This window comes from Neophocaena asiaeorientalis, unplaced genomic scaffold (genome assembly GCF_003031525.2).
Source record: "Neophocaena asiaeorientalis asiaeorientalis breed wild unplaced genomic scaffold, Neophocaena_asiaeorientalis_V1.1 scaffold136, whole genome shotgun sequence".
Lineage (NCBI taxonomy): Eukaryota > Metazoa > Chordata > Mammalia > Artiodactyla > Phocoenidae > Neophocaena > Neophocaena asiaeorientalis.
The window spans coordinates 8,603,116-8,616,964 of NW_020185333.1; the positions used below are offsets into that span (position 1 = coordinate 8,603,116).

The window sequence follows — 13,849 nt, forward strand, 5'->3', positions numbered from 1 at the left end:
TAATTTATTTTGGATTACTTTAGACTTCTTTTCCATCTTGATCCATTTTCTTGTCTTTTTCCTTAATTTATTTTAAGATTATTTATATAGTCACACATACATATATCATGGTAGACACAATTTATATGTGAATGTGTGGGTATATGTGTGTATGTGTATCTGTGTATGTGTTTATATATATATTTTTTTCTCGAGATTGTAAGATCTTTCACTAGGTTAAGGATTAAATATTGTCATTTATTCATCCTATCCAGGGCCGTGTATGTAGTAGGTACTTACTAGACTAAAACATTGCCTTATTTAAACAAATTTTTATTTCTATATTTCCTTTTCTTTGTATCCCTATTAAATAACACTATTTTTTCATACTTTTTAAATTCTTACCAATATGTTTGTATCTTCTTTGTGACGTAGATCTTTTCATTATTTGACCACTGAAAGTTTTACTGTGCCAAAAGCTTCTAAACTAGTAAATCAAGAGAAAAGATGTTGAATAAAACAATTTTTGGTTGCCAAAATGATGAGATTTCTTGATGGTGGTAGACTGGGAAAAGAGTATGCGAATTAGAGATTTTTTATAGAATTTGAAGGAAATAATTTAAACTTACTGACCCTCATTTTTACTTGTTTTTTAAAAATTCAGTGTATCTTATTATACTTTGGAGATTATATGACATAATAAATGTGGACGACAGTACCTAGCATGCAGAAAGGCCTTGGCAAATGCTGCTTTACTTCCATTCTGGAATTTCTACAGAGAGCTATCTAAGAAATAAAATCAATGATCAGCCATATTGCAATTTGACATTAAAATTAGATGAGTATGTGACATTTACAAAGAAAATAAAGCTATTTATTATTGCCTTTTGAAACCATAAGTTGTGTCTCTTAAATCACTCTATTGATGCAGGTACCTTCCTAAAGGAACAGTACAAAATGTTAAATAATCCAAAGTATTCAAAAAGCTTATGCAATTGCTGATAAAATCTGTTTAATTTTGTAGACCAAATTGTGATGACCAATTTAAAACATGTCTTAAATGGCAACATGATCTGACAGGATCAAGTGTGAGGAATTTACTGTAAGTCATTGTATCTAAGAAAATTCAGTATTATCACTTCATACTAAAAATACATTAACATTGCCTTTTCTCTCCCCCAAATTCCAGGAACAATATGAATTATATTGTGAAATGGGTTCCACTTTTCAGCTCTGTAAAATTTGTGCTGAGAACGACAAAGATGTCAAGATTGAGCCTTGCGGGCATTTGATGTGTACATCTTGCCTTACAGCCTGGCAGGTATAATCAAGATTTAATTAGCAGCGTTGATGTCTTCCTTATATTCCCTGTGAATATTTCTCTTTTCAGTTTTCTTCATCTTAATGATTCAGGAAGTAATACTGATAAGTGCTTTGTTTGAATGGTTGTTAGAAAAAAATCTCATGTTTGAATCTTTCATTTATATGATTTGATTTCTTTTTGTTTTTATGTTTGCTTTGCATGTATAACTTAATTTTATGATATTAATCGTAAGTAGTTCTACTTCTGTAACACTGTTGATTTCAGAATGTAACTTATCAGTGTTACCAACTAACCATATTTATATTATTTATCGTAGGTCAGATTCTATTTATAGTAGGTCAGATTTTCAAGCAATAAACCCTAGTAGATAAATCTTACGTCGATGTTTCAACACCTCTCTTCTCCTGAGAAGGTGTGCCTCCTGTCTCACATATGTCTACAGTTGCTCTGTAAGGCTAAAATAGAATCAGACAGAAAAAGTTTCCCAAATACCTTTAGTTCCCACAGAAACAGGCACTAAATTTTCCAATTTACAGAAGCAGAATTTAAGGTGAGCTGCCTTCCACTCTGTAGGCATTCAGTAAATATAAATTGATTTGAGGTTTTAAATTAAGACCTAGGGAATAATTGGTTTCCCCAAGGGCTTATTTTTTAAAAAAATATTTCTTTATCTGTAATAAAGTTTGGAGATTTAAAAATAGATCTTTGGACAGATTTCTAGTTTTGAATATTTAGAGGATTCACAGAATATTTTGCTCAAGTCATTTTTAAATTGCTCTGTTTAACACAGTCAGTATTGAAGTCAGTATTGCTGATTGGGTTTAGAACACAAATAATTAAAATTTCAAGCCTTTTAAAAAATTTTCAGTTGAGTGTATCATCGGCATCCCTACCGTATTCCTGAGCCTTCTCTCTCCAACCCAGAACCTGTGCATTGCCTGAGGAAGGATGGCTTCAGAGGATCACAAAGGGGCAATGCAGACTCATAGGAGCATTGATGTTTGTTGAGCTCATTACCTGATAATAAAATGTTAATGATTTTCACATTTTTACAGTCTTATAAAGAGGGCCTCTTTTTTCCTCTGGGGACATTTTAAAAATGGATGAAAAAAAGGGGAAGAACTAGGAAATGAATTACAATTGATTTACATTTTCAAAGTCATTTCTGTACTCCCAGACATCTCTGCTACCTCGGTAAAAATTGCTCAACATCCCTACACTTCTCTCTTTCAATATGCATTTGGTTTATATTTTACCTGAGGTTTCCCTTGTTATCCTTGCCCTAATTTCCCTTTATCCCTTCATGATGCTTGTGAATTTTGTGTAGTACAGGGAGTTGTACTACACAAGTTGGAGGAAAAAGGATGCTAAGTATGGCATTAGCAAACTCTCAGCATAATCACGTGGTTGCTATTTAAGTTACCTTAGCAATAATAGTACCACATATGTAGCAGTGTCTTTTTATAAATGAGTTTCAATAAATTTAGTTACGCTGATAGAAGACAAAACTGTTGGTTTGCAAGTGGGTTTCAAATGTATCAGTAGAGAGTATTTTAGAGATGTTATTGACTCAGTGCCTAGCTGACTGGGAGGGGACTACTTTAGGATGATTTGTTGGACCTGAAACCCATGAACTATTTCAGGGTAAGTACTAAACTGATAGGGGCCAAATGTGTATGTCACCATTTAGATTGACTTATGTCCTCAGTGTGGTAGTATGGTTCTCACAGATATGAAGAAACTAAAAGTTTGCTTTTCTCCCTAAAGAAAACCAGAATTTTAGGCTGGTACAAACTCCCAGTACTCTACCTCCATACATGGCCTGTGTATTTCAGCCCCTTCTCTGGGGGCCCCCGGCTTGGAGCATACAAATACATACATATTGCGGGACTTAGCATCTTCAACTTGAAACTTACCTAGCATTTGGAAGTTAAGAGGGTTAAAAGTCGGAAGCTCCCATTTGGTTGGCCGAACCTTTGATTAGTAAAGATTATTGTTTATAGTGCCATACAAAGTAGTTGTTTACCTTGTGGCTCAGGGTGAGTAAAAGAGTAAGGCTGAATGTAAAGCAAGGAGGTTTTACTTATTTTACTTTCTGTATACTTCTTAAATGAAATTTATCTTTTAAAACTTTAGGGCCAGTGCTATGTATTTAATTTAGTAATAAGTCTGTGAACTATTAGCAACAGGTATGTTATGTGCAAAACACACAGGAGTATTTCCCACTTGTCATGGCTATGTTATTAACGCTTTGCCCTTTACATCACCACAGGTTTTCTATATATTACTCTGTAGTCTCCAAATGGTGCAGTTTCTCTTGCCTGTAGCTAAACAATTCCTTGATTCTCTTCATGACTTTTCATGTTGATCTAATGGCCTTATATTAAGATATGTCCAGTCATATTTGTAAATTAACATTTGCGATTTCTTTCTTTCTCTTTTTTAGTCTGAAGTACAGTACTTCTTAGTTTTACTTTAGAGATTGAGGAAGTGCATAAATTGCCAAGTGCTAAGAACTGTCTGTGAGTAAAATTTTAGAAGCTGTCTGAGAAAGTAGTACTAAAGTAGTAGCTGACCAAGTTAAGTAGTAAACTGACAAATTCAAAAGTGCTTAGAAGGTTGAAACCATCAAAATAAATCACACTCATGTCACTAGTGAATAATGTTATTATCCTAATGTAATCATAGAATCTGGCATATAAGTTAATGAAAAATATGCAAAGGCATTATTTCAGCATCTTTAAAATTCTTCTCACACAAGACAGTTCATGATCAGTAAATATTTTTCTGATACATCTTGTATATGTCCCTGTAAGCTCTTACCTCCTTGTATTTGTATTATAAGCATTTACAATACATATTTACCTCTTTTGCCTCTAGGATGTGTATTGCTTTACCTGTTTTAGAATTCCTCTTCCCTAGCATGCTACCTCCACGTTGGTAGTTATTCGGTAAATATCTATAGACCGTGTGCTAGATAATGTAAAGGAAAGAGAAGAATAGGGCTAAGAGTATGACAAATAAAAAGACACTGATATTATGGATCAATTGTGAAAAGCCCTTTAATGTCTCAGTTCTGTCCATTTCTCCTCTGCAAAGTATCAGTGGATTTTTCAAAGACCTTTTATCATGTTTAAGATCCGAGAATGATTCCTAAGAATTTTAAACCTCATTTGTTCCATTTAGTAGCTGCTGGGTGATTCCCTTCAACTTTTCGCAATTTGGGTTTTTTTTTTTTGCCTTTTTTTTTTAATTCCTTGCAATATTACTGGCACTAACGTACAGGCAGGAAGACCAAGTTTCTATTTATTGCTTTTTTACACCGAGAAGCATGCACAGTGATCCCTGATTCAAGTTTTCTCTACCCTGAAAAAAACTGTTAGGTCAGTGTTTGAGAATTTCTAAGTGATGTTCCATAGTCTCTACATCTCAATGGGATTTTAGTGGTTAGAGAAGCTTCAACTTTTGAACATTTCTGCTTTTGGATAAACTGAATATTTCTACATTTTCATATAGATTTCACACTGTGCTGCCTCCTGCCAACCAACAGATATGTTTTGGCAGTTTTCATATTTTTGTATGAACAGCAGTATTTGACAGTCATTTAAATACGTTATTGCAAAATGCCCCTGTTATTTAATAAAAATAAGTCTTATGAAGTTATTAATCCATTTAAAATACAGTTAACAAACATTAGCTATACTAAAAACCTCACATCGTAGCCCCAATGAGCTGCTCACTGGACTTAACCTAATTGATGGTCAGTATGAGGACAAAAAGAAACAAAATTATGGAACATTTCCCTAGTTCTGCACTGTATTGTCAAACATTGTATCTAAGCTTGTAGATGTAATTGGAAATGTTATGTGAGTAGTAAGTCTCTGGATATGAGTACATGTAGTGATATGTGTCTTTTTTTTTTTTTTTTTTACAACTTTTTCCTTATTCAAAATGGTAAAAGGCTAGATTCTGTTTTCTAACTTTAAAGCCAGTGATTGTTTTTATATGCTTGCTTGTTTTTTCTATCATAGAAAAAATTGAGTTTTCAAACGTAATTGTGCACAGGATAATTTGGTTTCCCTTAACTGGCTTGGTAGAAGCCGACATAGAATATTTCATCCGTCAGGCTCCAAGATCTCAAATCCATTCGTTTTCATTTATTTAGCAAACATTCTTTAAGCAGCTTCTGTTTCCCAGGTTCTGTACCAAAGACACAGTCCCTACCCTCAAGAAGTTAAAATTAAATCTAAAAGTTTTATCGAGTGGCATGGTACTAATAATCACTTGAAATGAATATCCTGTTATCTTTCAAATTTAATTATGGATGTGAGACATTTTTGTTACTTTCGACTACTTTGGTTGGGCATGCTGATATGAAAAGGATTTTAAAAACTGCATGTCTGCCAAGAAGCTCTGATAAATCAGGTCCAATAGGAAATATTAAACCCTGACCATAAAATATTATATGTTCAACCATTGTGCATTTTTAGCGAGTAGTTCTTCACCAACTTTTCCTTCCATTTGATGCCCTACTTTGGTTTAATTGAAATTCATTGGAGACTTAAACTTTGTAATTAACGGAAACCCTAAGAAATGCACAGTAGAGGTGTCAGTTGTTATGGGCTGCAAGTGGTTACTCTTTAATTGCTGTCATGATGGCCCATTTAGTCATGCCTCTGAAGAGGGGTCAGATACTTTTTTCTCCTTCTGAAACTGTTATTTAATAAATTGAACTGGCAAGTCTGAGTTTGCACAGAATACTAAGTAAAATGAGTAATCACCTCTCTAGAGGCATTCTTTGAAGTAGTATCACTCTGGGTTCGGCATTTCTTTCTTTTTTTAAAAAAATAAATTTATTTATTTTTGGCTGCATTGGGTCTTCGTTGCTGCGCGTGGGCTTTCTTTAGTTGCGGCAAGCGGGCGCTACTCTTTGTTGCGGTGCACGGGCTTCTCATTGTGGTGGCTTCTCATTGTGGTAGCTTCTCTTGTTGTGGTGCACGGGCTTCAGTGGTTGTGGCACGCGGGCTCAGTAGTTGTGGCGCACGGACTTAGTTCCTCCACGGCATGTGGGATCTTACCGGACCAGGGCTAGAACCCATGTCCCCTGCATTGGCAGGTGGATTCTTAACCAGTGCGCCACCAGGGAAGTCTGGGTTCGGCATTTCTGTTCCATCCTTGGCAATGCAATCCTTGGAGAGTTTTCTTTCACTTCCACACTATTCCATGAATATTAACAAAACATGTTCTTCTTTACTTCCTCCGTGTCTTCTTTTCTGTAATAACATATTATGCATCAGTGATATTGCAGGGTGATCACATAAGGTGTAAAGTAAGGAACTGTTTTTGTTCTATCTTTCTTTCCAGGAATCTAGAAAATATCTGCTGAATACAGACTCTATCTAAACTGTGTTCTTCAAATCTTCCTTCCAAAATAAAAATGGATGCACATATGCCAATTGGATATGCAGCCTTTGTTTGAATTATTGCCAAGGACTTTCAAATTCAATTAAAACCAAAGTTAATTTTCCTCTGATTATTCCTCCTGCATATTTTTTCAAAATAATTTAAAGGAAAGATATTGGAGTATTCAAAATACTTAGCAAAAAGTCAGCAGATGAAAATTAATAAGCTCTGATTTTAATATGACATGTGATTAAAGAGATTTATAGGTGTACCATATTTAGAGAGCATGACTGGGGAAGAAATGTGTAACTGTCTAAGGGAGGTGAGAAGCCAGCTCAAAGAATCGCATTCAAGGCACTAAGAAGTAATCTTAATATATCTGTTTTCAAAAGCAACCAGCCTTTAAATTTCTAGCCTCAGTGAAGCTTCATAACCTTAGTACTACAAATAAAAAAATATTTGCCTTTAAGAATGTTACAAATTAGTATTTGTCCTTGATTATATGTTATGTCTTTTTGTATAAATGTGATAAAGTGTTGGAGCTCCTCTTTCACTTTGAGAGTCGTGTAAGGGCTATGGTATGTTTCCTCAGCTATCTTACTTCTTTTCTTTGTTCTTGAGACTATTTTTGTAGTAATTATACCAACTGGAATTTAAGTAGCACTTTGGAAGGCTTTGAATTAATTTATCTCACTTTAAGATATCCCTTAAAATGTGCATTCTCTCATTATAACCCTACAAAGAAGATGAAATGGCTTACTCAGTGTCACACAGCTGCAATTGGTGGGTATAGGATTCCAATCCAAGCTTCCAGATTCAGAATGTTTGTGCTTCTTTCCTGATTCACTGTTTTCATGGTCCTTCCAAATTAAAACTAGAAGAGTCTAGATTTGTCAATGTCGTCTTCCCTTGCCCACCATAAAAGAACACCAAAACCAAAGATCTCTCTCTCTGTTACTTAGAATTTCTAAGATCACTATTAACTATCATCATTCATTCTTTATAGCAAGAAGTTACTAAGTTTTTGTGGGATATATTGTGTTCTGAAAATGCTTAGTATGGACCCAAGCTACTCTCAGTATATGTATGTGTATATGTATCTATCTAGTTATTTATCTATAATTGTTTCATGTTTAGAAGAAGAGATTTATGTTCACTTCAAATCTGTGTGAAGTATAGCAAGGTAATGTACATTAGAAGTTACTGAGATGGGAAACACATATAGTAAAAATATACTCATGAAATGAGTATATGAGACTCATGAAGTCTTATGTATTCTCTAGGGCCCTCCATTTATATTGTATTTGTGGGAAGGCGTGAAATGATTGAACTTAAAGTGTGCCTTCAGATAATCATCTTGGGAGCAAAAGAAATTGTACTACATATGATGTTTATCTTTTAAAAAATTAAAAGAAAGTATTTAAGAGATAATATTGATCTGGACAACATTTAAACAGAAATACTATGGAAGGTGACTGATACATGATGATGATGATGATGAGATGATAGTGACAATATTTATTTGGATTTTTACATAGGGTGTTATTGGGGAATGGGAATTTTGGGGGGAACTTAATTTTTTTTTTCTATTTCTCTGTCAATGTTAATTTGTTCTCAGGTTACCTAAAGTTATATTTAATATCATTAACTTGCAGTATTTATGGTTGCCAAATGAGTCTGAGTAGTTTTATCATGAGCATATTACATAGTTAAGTTTCAGATGGTGTAGAACGCACTGAAAACTTCTGTCTCATTTGGTTTGGGAGGATTTATTTGAGGAAGTGAAGTCTACTGAGTGAATTAGAACAGATAGAGTCCAAGTACTTCCTCTTAACTTTCTCAGAATGTGAATATGTTGGGGACTAGAGAAGGAATTATGTATTGGTCCTTCTTCTTCATTAACATATGTTCTGTGATCTTGCGTTAAGTGTATATTGACAGAAACATTATTTTAATTATTGAGGCACAATCCTGAAGAGTTAGGTATCTATCGAAGACATTCTTCATATGTGTTTAGTCAACCATCTGACAGAAATGAGATGGAGTACCAAAACAGCACCAAAATTTGAGATTATGAGTACCAAATTTGACAATATGGTCAAACTTAATTTGCATATGACAATAGTCAGTTTACAGAGAAAGTGGTGGGTGAAGTCATATTAGAGGAGGCATGTTGTGTGATCTGTGTTTGCAAATCAAAATGGAAGTACATTGCAGCTGGATTTTGATCCTAGTAAGTAATGTAAATGCTCAACAAAGATAAAGCTTAACCGAAAATATATTTTGTGACATATACTCATAAAGCAGCTACTCTCACATCAGTAATTTGTATAGCATTAAACTTTAAGGTAGGAGAGATGGCGAAAAACCTAAATTCAGTTTTAGATGAACTGTTCCCATTCTTTTTCTTGTACCATCAAGATGCTATTATTGCCTTTCACCTCCTTCCCTTTCCAAACACAATCTTTTCAGTTACCCTTTATCAGGAAATAGATCACATAAACCAGAAGTCATCCTTAACCAAACAACATGCAAACTGACCCTGGAGGTTCTAAGGAAGTCTTTGAAGGGGAATACAGTTGATTATGCATTCTAGCCACTGTACTCAAAAATAATATGACTTTAATTATTTAGATTGAATAGATTAATTGTAGTTATGATAACTGTATTATACTTAGGTCTTAAAAGATTTTCTGGTTTTTAGGTACACATACTAAAACGTTTACAGATGAATTTATGTAATGTGTAGGATGTACTTCAAAATTATCCAGGGGCAGAGGGAACAAGTAAACATATAGCTGAAACAAGATTGGGTGTGAATTGGCGGGGGGAGTGTGATGAATTGGGAGATTGGGATTGACGTATATACACTAATATGTATAAAATGGATAACTAATAACCTGCTGTATAAAAAAAATAAATTCCAAAAAAAAATTGGGTGTGAATTGATAATTGTTTAAGTTGGGAGATAGGTACATGCAGATTCATTACACTTTTTTCTCTGCTTTTGTTTATGTTTGAAAATTTATGTAATAATTAAAAAAAAATGTATAAATGCATGAAGAGTCTACTTAGGGCCCAGAGTACAGCTTTCCATTCTTCATGCATGAAAGACACAGGGAACATCAGCTCTTTTATATTTTAATTTTTTACTTAGTGGCATTCAACTTACTAAAACTAAAGAAAAAAACTGTACACCCATTTCTCCCACCACCCACTCCCCCACCTCTGGCAACCACCAATCTGTTCTCTGTATCTGAACTTATTTTTGTTTTGAGTTAATTAATTTTTAGATTGCACATGTAAGAGAGATCATATGGTATCTATCTGTCTTTCTCTGCCTTATTTCACTTACATAATGCCCTTGAGGTCCATCCATGTTGTGGCAAATGGCAAGATTTCATTCTTTTTTATGGCTGAATAATATTCCATTGTATATATGTACCACAATTTTTTATCCATTTATCCACTGATGGACACTTAGGTTGTTTCCGTATCTTGGCTACTGGAAATAATGCTGCAGTGAACTGGGGTGTGCATATATCTTTTCTAATTAGTGTTTTCATTTTCTTCAGGTAAATATACAGAAGTGGAATTGCTGGACTGTATGGTAGTTCTTTTTAATTTTTTGAGGAACCTCCATACTGTTTTCCATACTGCCTGCACCAATTTACATACCCACCAACAGTACACAAGGGTCTTCTTTGTCCACATCCTCACCAACACTTGTTATTTCTAGTCTTTTTGATAATAGGCATTCTAATAGGTATGAGGTGATATTTCACTTTGGTTTTGATTTGCATTTCCCTGATAATTAGTGATGTTGAACATCTTTTTATGTAACTGTTTGCCATATATATATCTTTGGAAAAATGTCTATTTAGATCTGTCCATTTTTTAATCAGATTGTTGTTTTTGTTTTTGTTGTTGAGTTGTCTGAGTTCTTTATGTATTTTGGATATTGGCCTGTTATCAGGTCTATGATTTGGAAGTATTTTCTCCCATTCAGCAGGTTGTCTTTTCATTTTGTTGATGGTTTCCTTTGCTATGCAGAAACTTTTTAGTTTGATATAATCCCACTTGTTTATTTTTGCTTTTGTTGCTTTTGATTTTGGTGTCAGGTTCAAAGAATCTTGCCAAGACCTATGTCAAGGAGCTTACCGCCTATATTTTCTTCTAGAAGTTTTATGGTTTCAGTTCTTACTTTCAAATCTTTAATCCATTTTAAGCTAATGTTTGTGTATGGTGTAAGATAATGGTCCAGTTTATTTATTTATTTATTTATTTATTGCCATGTGGTTGTCTAATTTTCCCAACACCATTTATTGAAGAGACTGTCCTTTCCCCATTGTATATTCTTGGCTCCTTTGTTGTAAATTAATTGACCATGTATCCTTGGGTTCATTTCTAGGCTCTCTATTCTGTTCCATTGATCTGTGTCTCTTTTTGTGCCAGTTCCATACTGTTTTAATTACTATAGCTTTGTATTGCTCTGCTTAGGGCCACGAATACCACTTTCCATTCTTCATGCATTAAAGATGCAGGGTACATTGGTTCTTTCTCATCTTGCTCTTATATATTAGAACTATCTGTTTGAAATTATCTTATGTAGATCCGTAGGAAAATTCACTGCAGACACACAGTATGGGTCCATTTTGACTTTTATAATGAGGGGATTTTACGTGGATGACAACCTATATTGAAAATGTACTTACATTTAATGTTCTTGTTATCAAAGATAGGAGAAAGGTTTAGCTTTCCTTAAATGTTTGCTACTGTGTTAGAAAATATCAATGTAAGGTGGGAGAATTAAGTATCAGTTTTATCATCTGTAAAATGATGGAACAAATACCTGAGTTGCCTTGAAGCTCACCAGACTTGAGCACACGTGGCAGTAAACATCAAAGGATTTTGTACTAGCCTGTCTGTATCTCTTCATACCACCTTAGTTCAACTATTTTACCATTCCAAGTTTCTTTCCCAAATTATGTAGCAGTCGATGAATAAGGAATTGTTGCAGTTTCTTTTCATTAACCAATCCAGAAAGCATTTGTTTTTCTTTTTTTGACAATTTGTTTGGCAAAGGAGATGTTCAGTTTGTTAATCAGAGTGATGCTTGGGAAAGAATAAACTACATACCACAGAATCTGCCACAGAGTGTATGCTAAGTAATTGTCCAGTGAAAGGAGGGTGTTACTCCACCACTGATCAGAGTGTCACTGGAGGGCAGGTAGATCACCACGTTCCCGTCGTACCAAGTACATGGGACAATCTTAAGTACTGAATGGTTTCTTTAAAGATGTTAGCTCTTTTCATTCATAGTCTCATCTCTAAAAATGATGCTCTCATGCGATTTCTGCCTTAAAATGATCTTATAAGTTTTATAATTTTTAAAAATAACATACTAGTAAAGTCAGGGTATAATGGAGAAACAAAAATATGGTGGTGAATGTCATATACCATCTATCTCTAAAAGTCAGCATTATCTGCAGGGCAAGAAAACAGTCTTGTCCTGTTTCCCTCCCAACTGTGAATTCTTAATGTAGTTAGTTTTTGAGAAATAGAATTGGGAGATTTTCAGAAAACTTCAGTAATTACCAGTAAATGAATTTCTGGCCCAAAAGTATTTGCACAAATCCCTTTGCAGTATCTAGTTTGAAAACAAGATGAGGTGCAAAACTTGATATCTCACATATTATTACAGTCCATATGAGCTGTGTCAGGATGACAGGCTCTCAGGACAGGTGATGATTTCTGAAAATAAACTTATTTTTTCCCACTGATTGCTTATAAGCCAAGGCTTTAAAAGACCTAGGCAATTAAAATGGAAATATGTAGCCATAGTTATGTGCACAGGAACTTTTCCAGAATTGATTTTGAAATGGATTGTTCTAATTGATACTATTACTTTATTTATAATGAATTTTTATCAAAATGTCCTTTTTATAGAATGTTTAATTAGCACTGGTGCCTTTTGGTAAAGAGGGACATGATTTAATTTCCAGTTTTCTGCAGGACTCTAAAGTTTTGATACATTAAAATTGTAAATGAACATTCAGTAAAATAAAGTTAAGCTCCTAACTTTTTGATTTATCCTAAATCAAAGGTTTTTGTAAAGAAATTTTTCTTAAAAAATTTGAAATTTTAAATACTGAACATATATTTTGTTGGTTCCCCGTTCTACTCTACCACCTTCAAGGCAGGTCTTCCTCCACCCCCACTGCCTACGTGAAAACCTATTTTTTGCAACTTCTTTTTATAGTAGAACTTTGGCCCCTCTCAGTAGTGTTTTATTTGAACAAAGACCAATCAGCACAATTTTTGTGTTTGTTCAGGAGTCAGATGGCCAGGGCTGCCCCTTCTGTCGCTGCGAAATAAAAGGAACGGAGCCCATAATCGTGGACCCCTTTGATCCAAGAGATGAAGGTTCCAGGTGCTGTAGCATCATTGACCCCTTCGGAATGCCGATGCTGGACTTGGATGACGATGATGACCGAGAGGAGTCCTTGATGATGAATCGGTTGGCAAATGTTCGAAAGGTAAAACTAGAAAACATAGGATTTTTTCAGTTGTTGTGTGGACATGAAAAAGAAGTGATGCTGTCGCAAGTTGGGTATGACGGAGTGTGGGTTTGGGAAAGAAAGATTCTGGAATCGAAAGAAAGGTGAAGATATAAGTAATGTTGAAAGGCTGATGGAATCATAGGCTGAGAAAGAACTAGACTAATCAGAGTGCTTTCGCTGGTTTTAAACTCCAAAATGAGAGATGGTGAGAGCTTCCGTATAGAGAAAAACATCATCTGAGACTGGCAATAGCACATCTGTAAAGAAAAATTTAAGAAAGAAAATTATTAAAATTAGAAGTGATGAAACTGATGAAAAATAGTCTTTGTTGAAGTCTAAAAGAAGTGTCTGATAGTTGTTATTCTTATCAGGAAAGCCAGCCTTCTGTTTGGCTATTAAGAGGTCACATAAGATTTACCTTTATGAATTTACCATAGTCTGGGGTTTGCTTATCAATATTGCAGACTCAGAAAATTAACTTTGTCAGTTCAGTGGGAATGGATGCTGCTGCCCAGTTGGAGTTTATGCAACCAAGCCCACAAGAGACTAGTCAATGAACCAGAATGCCAATTGAGTAATT

General features: G+C 34.5%; 1 protein-coding gene across 2 annotated transcripts in view; it reads left to right on the forward strand.

The window, feature by feature from the left end:
• Positions 1 to 13,849, forward strand: part of CBLB (Cbl proto-oncogene B) — a 208,584-nt gene that overhangs the window by 126,531 nt on the left and 68,204 nt on the right. For both annotated transcript variants that reach the window (XM_024735359.1, XM_024735360.1), the window contains exons 9-10: positions 1,169 to 1,300; positions 13,042 to 13,245. In XM_024735359.1, coding sequence (XP_024591127.1) covers positions 1,169 to 1,300; positions 13,042 to 13,245 — 336 coding nt within the window. The remainder of the gene's footprint in view (positions 1 to 1,168; positions 1,301 to 13,041; positions 13,246 to 13,849) is intronic.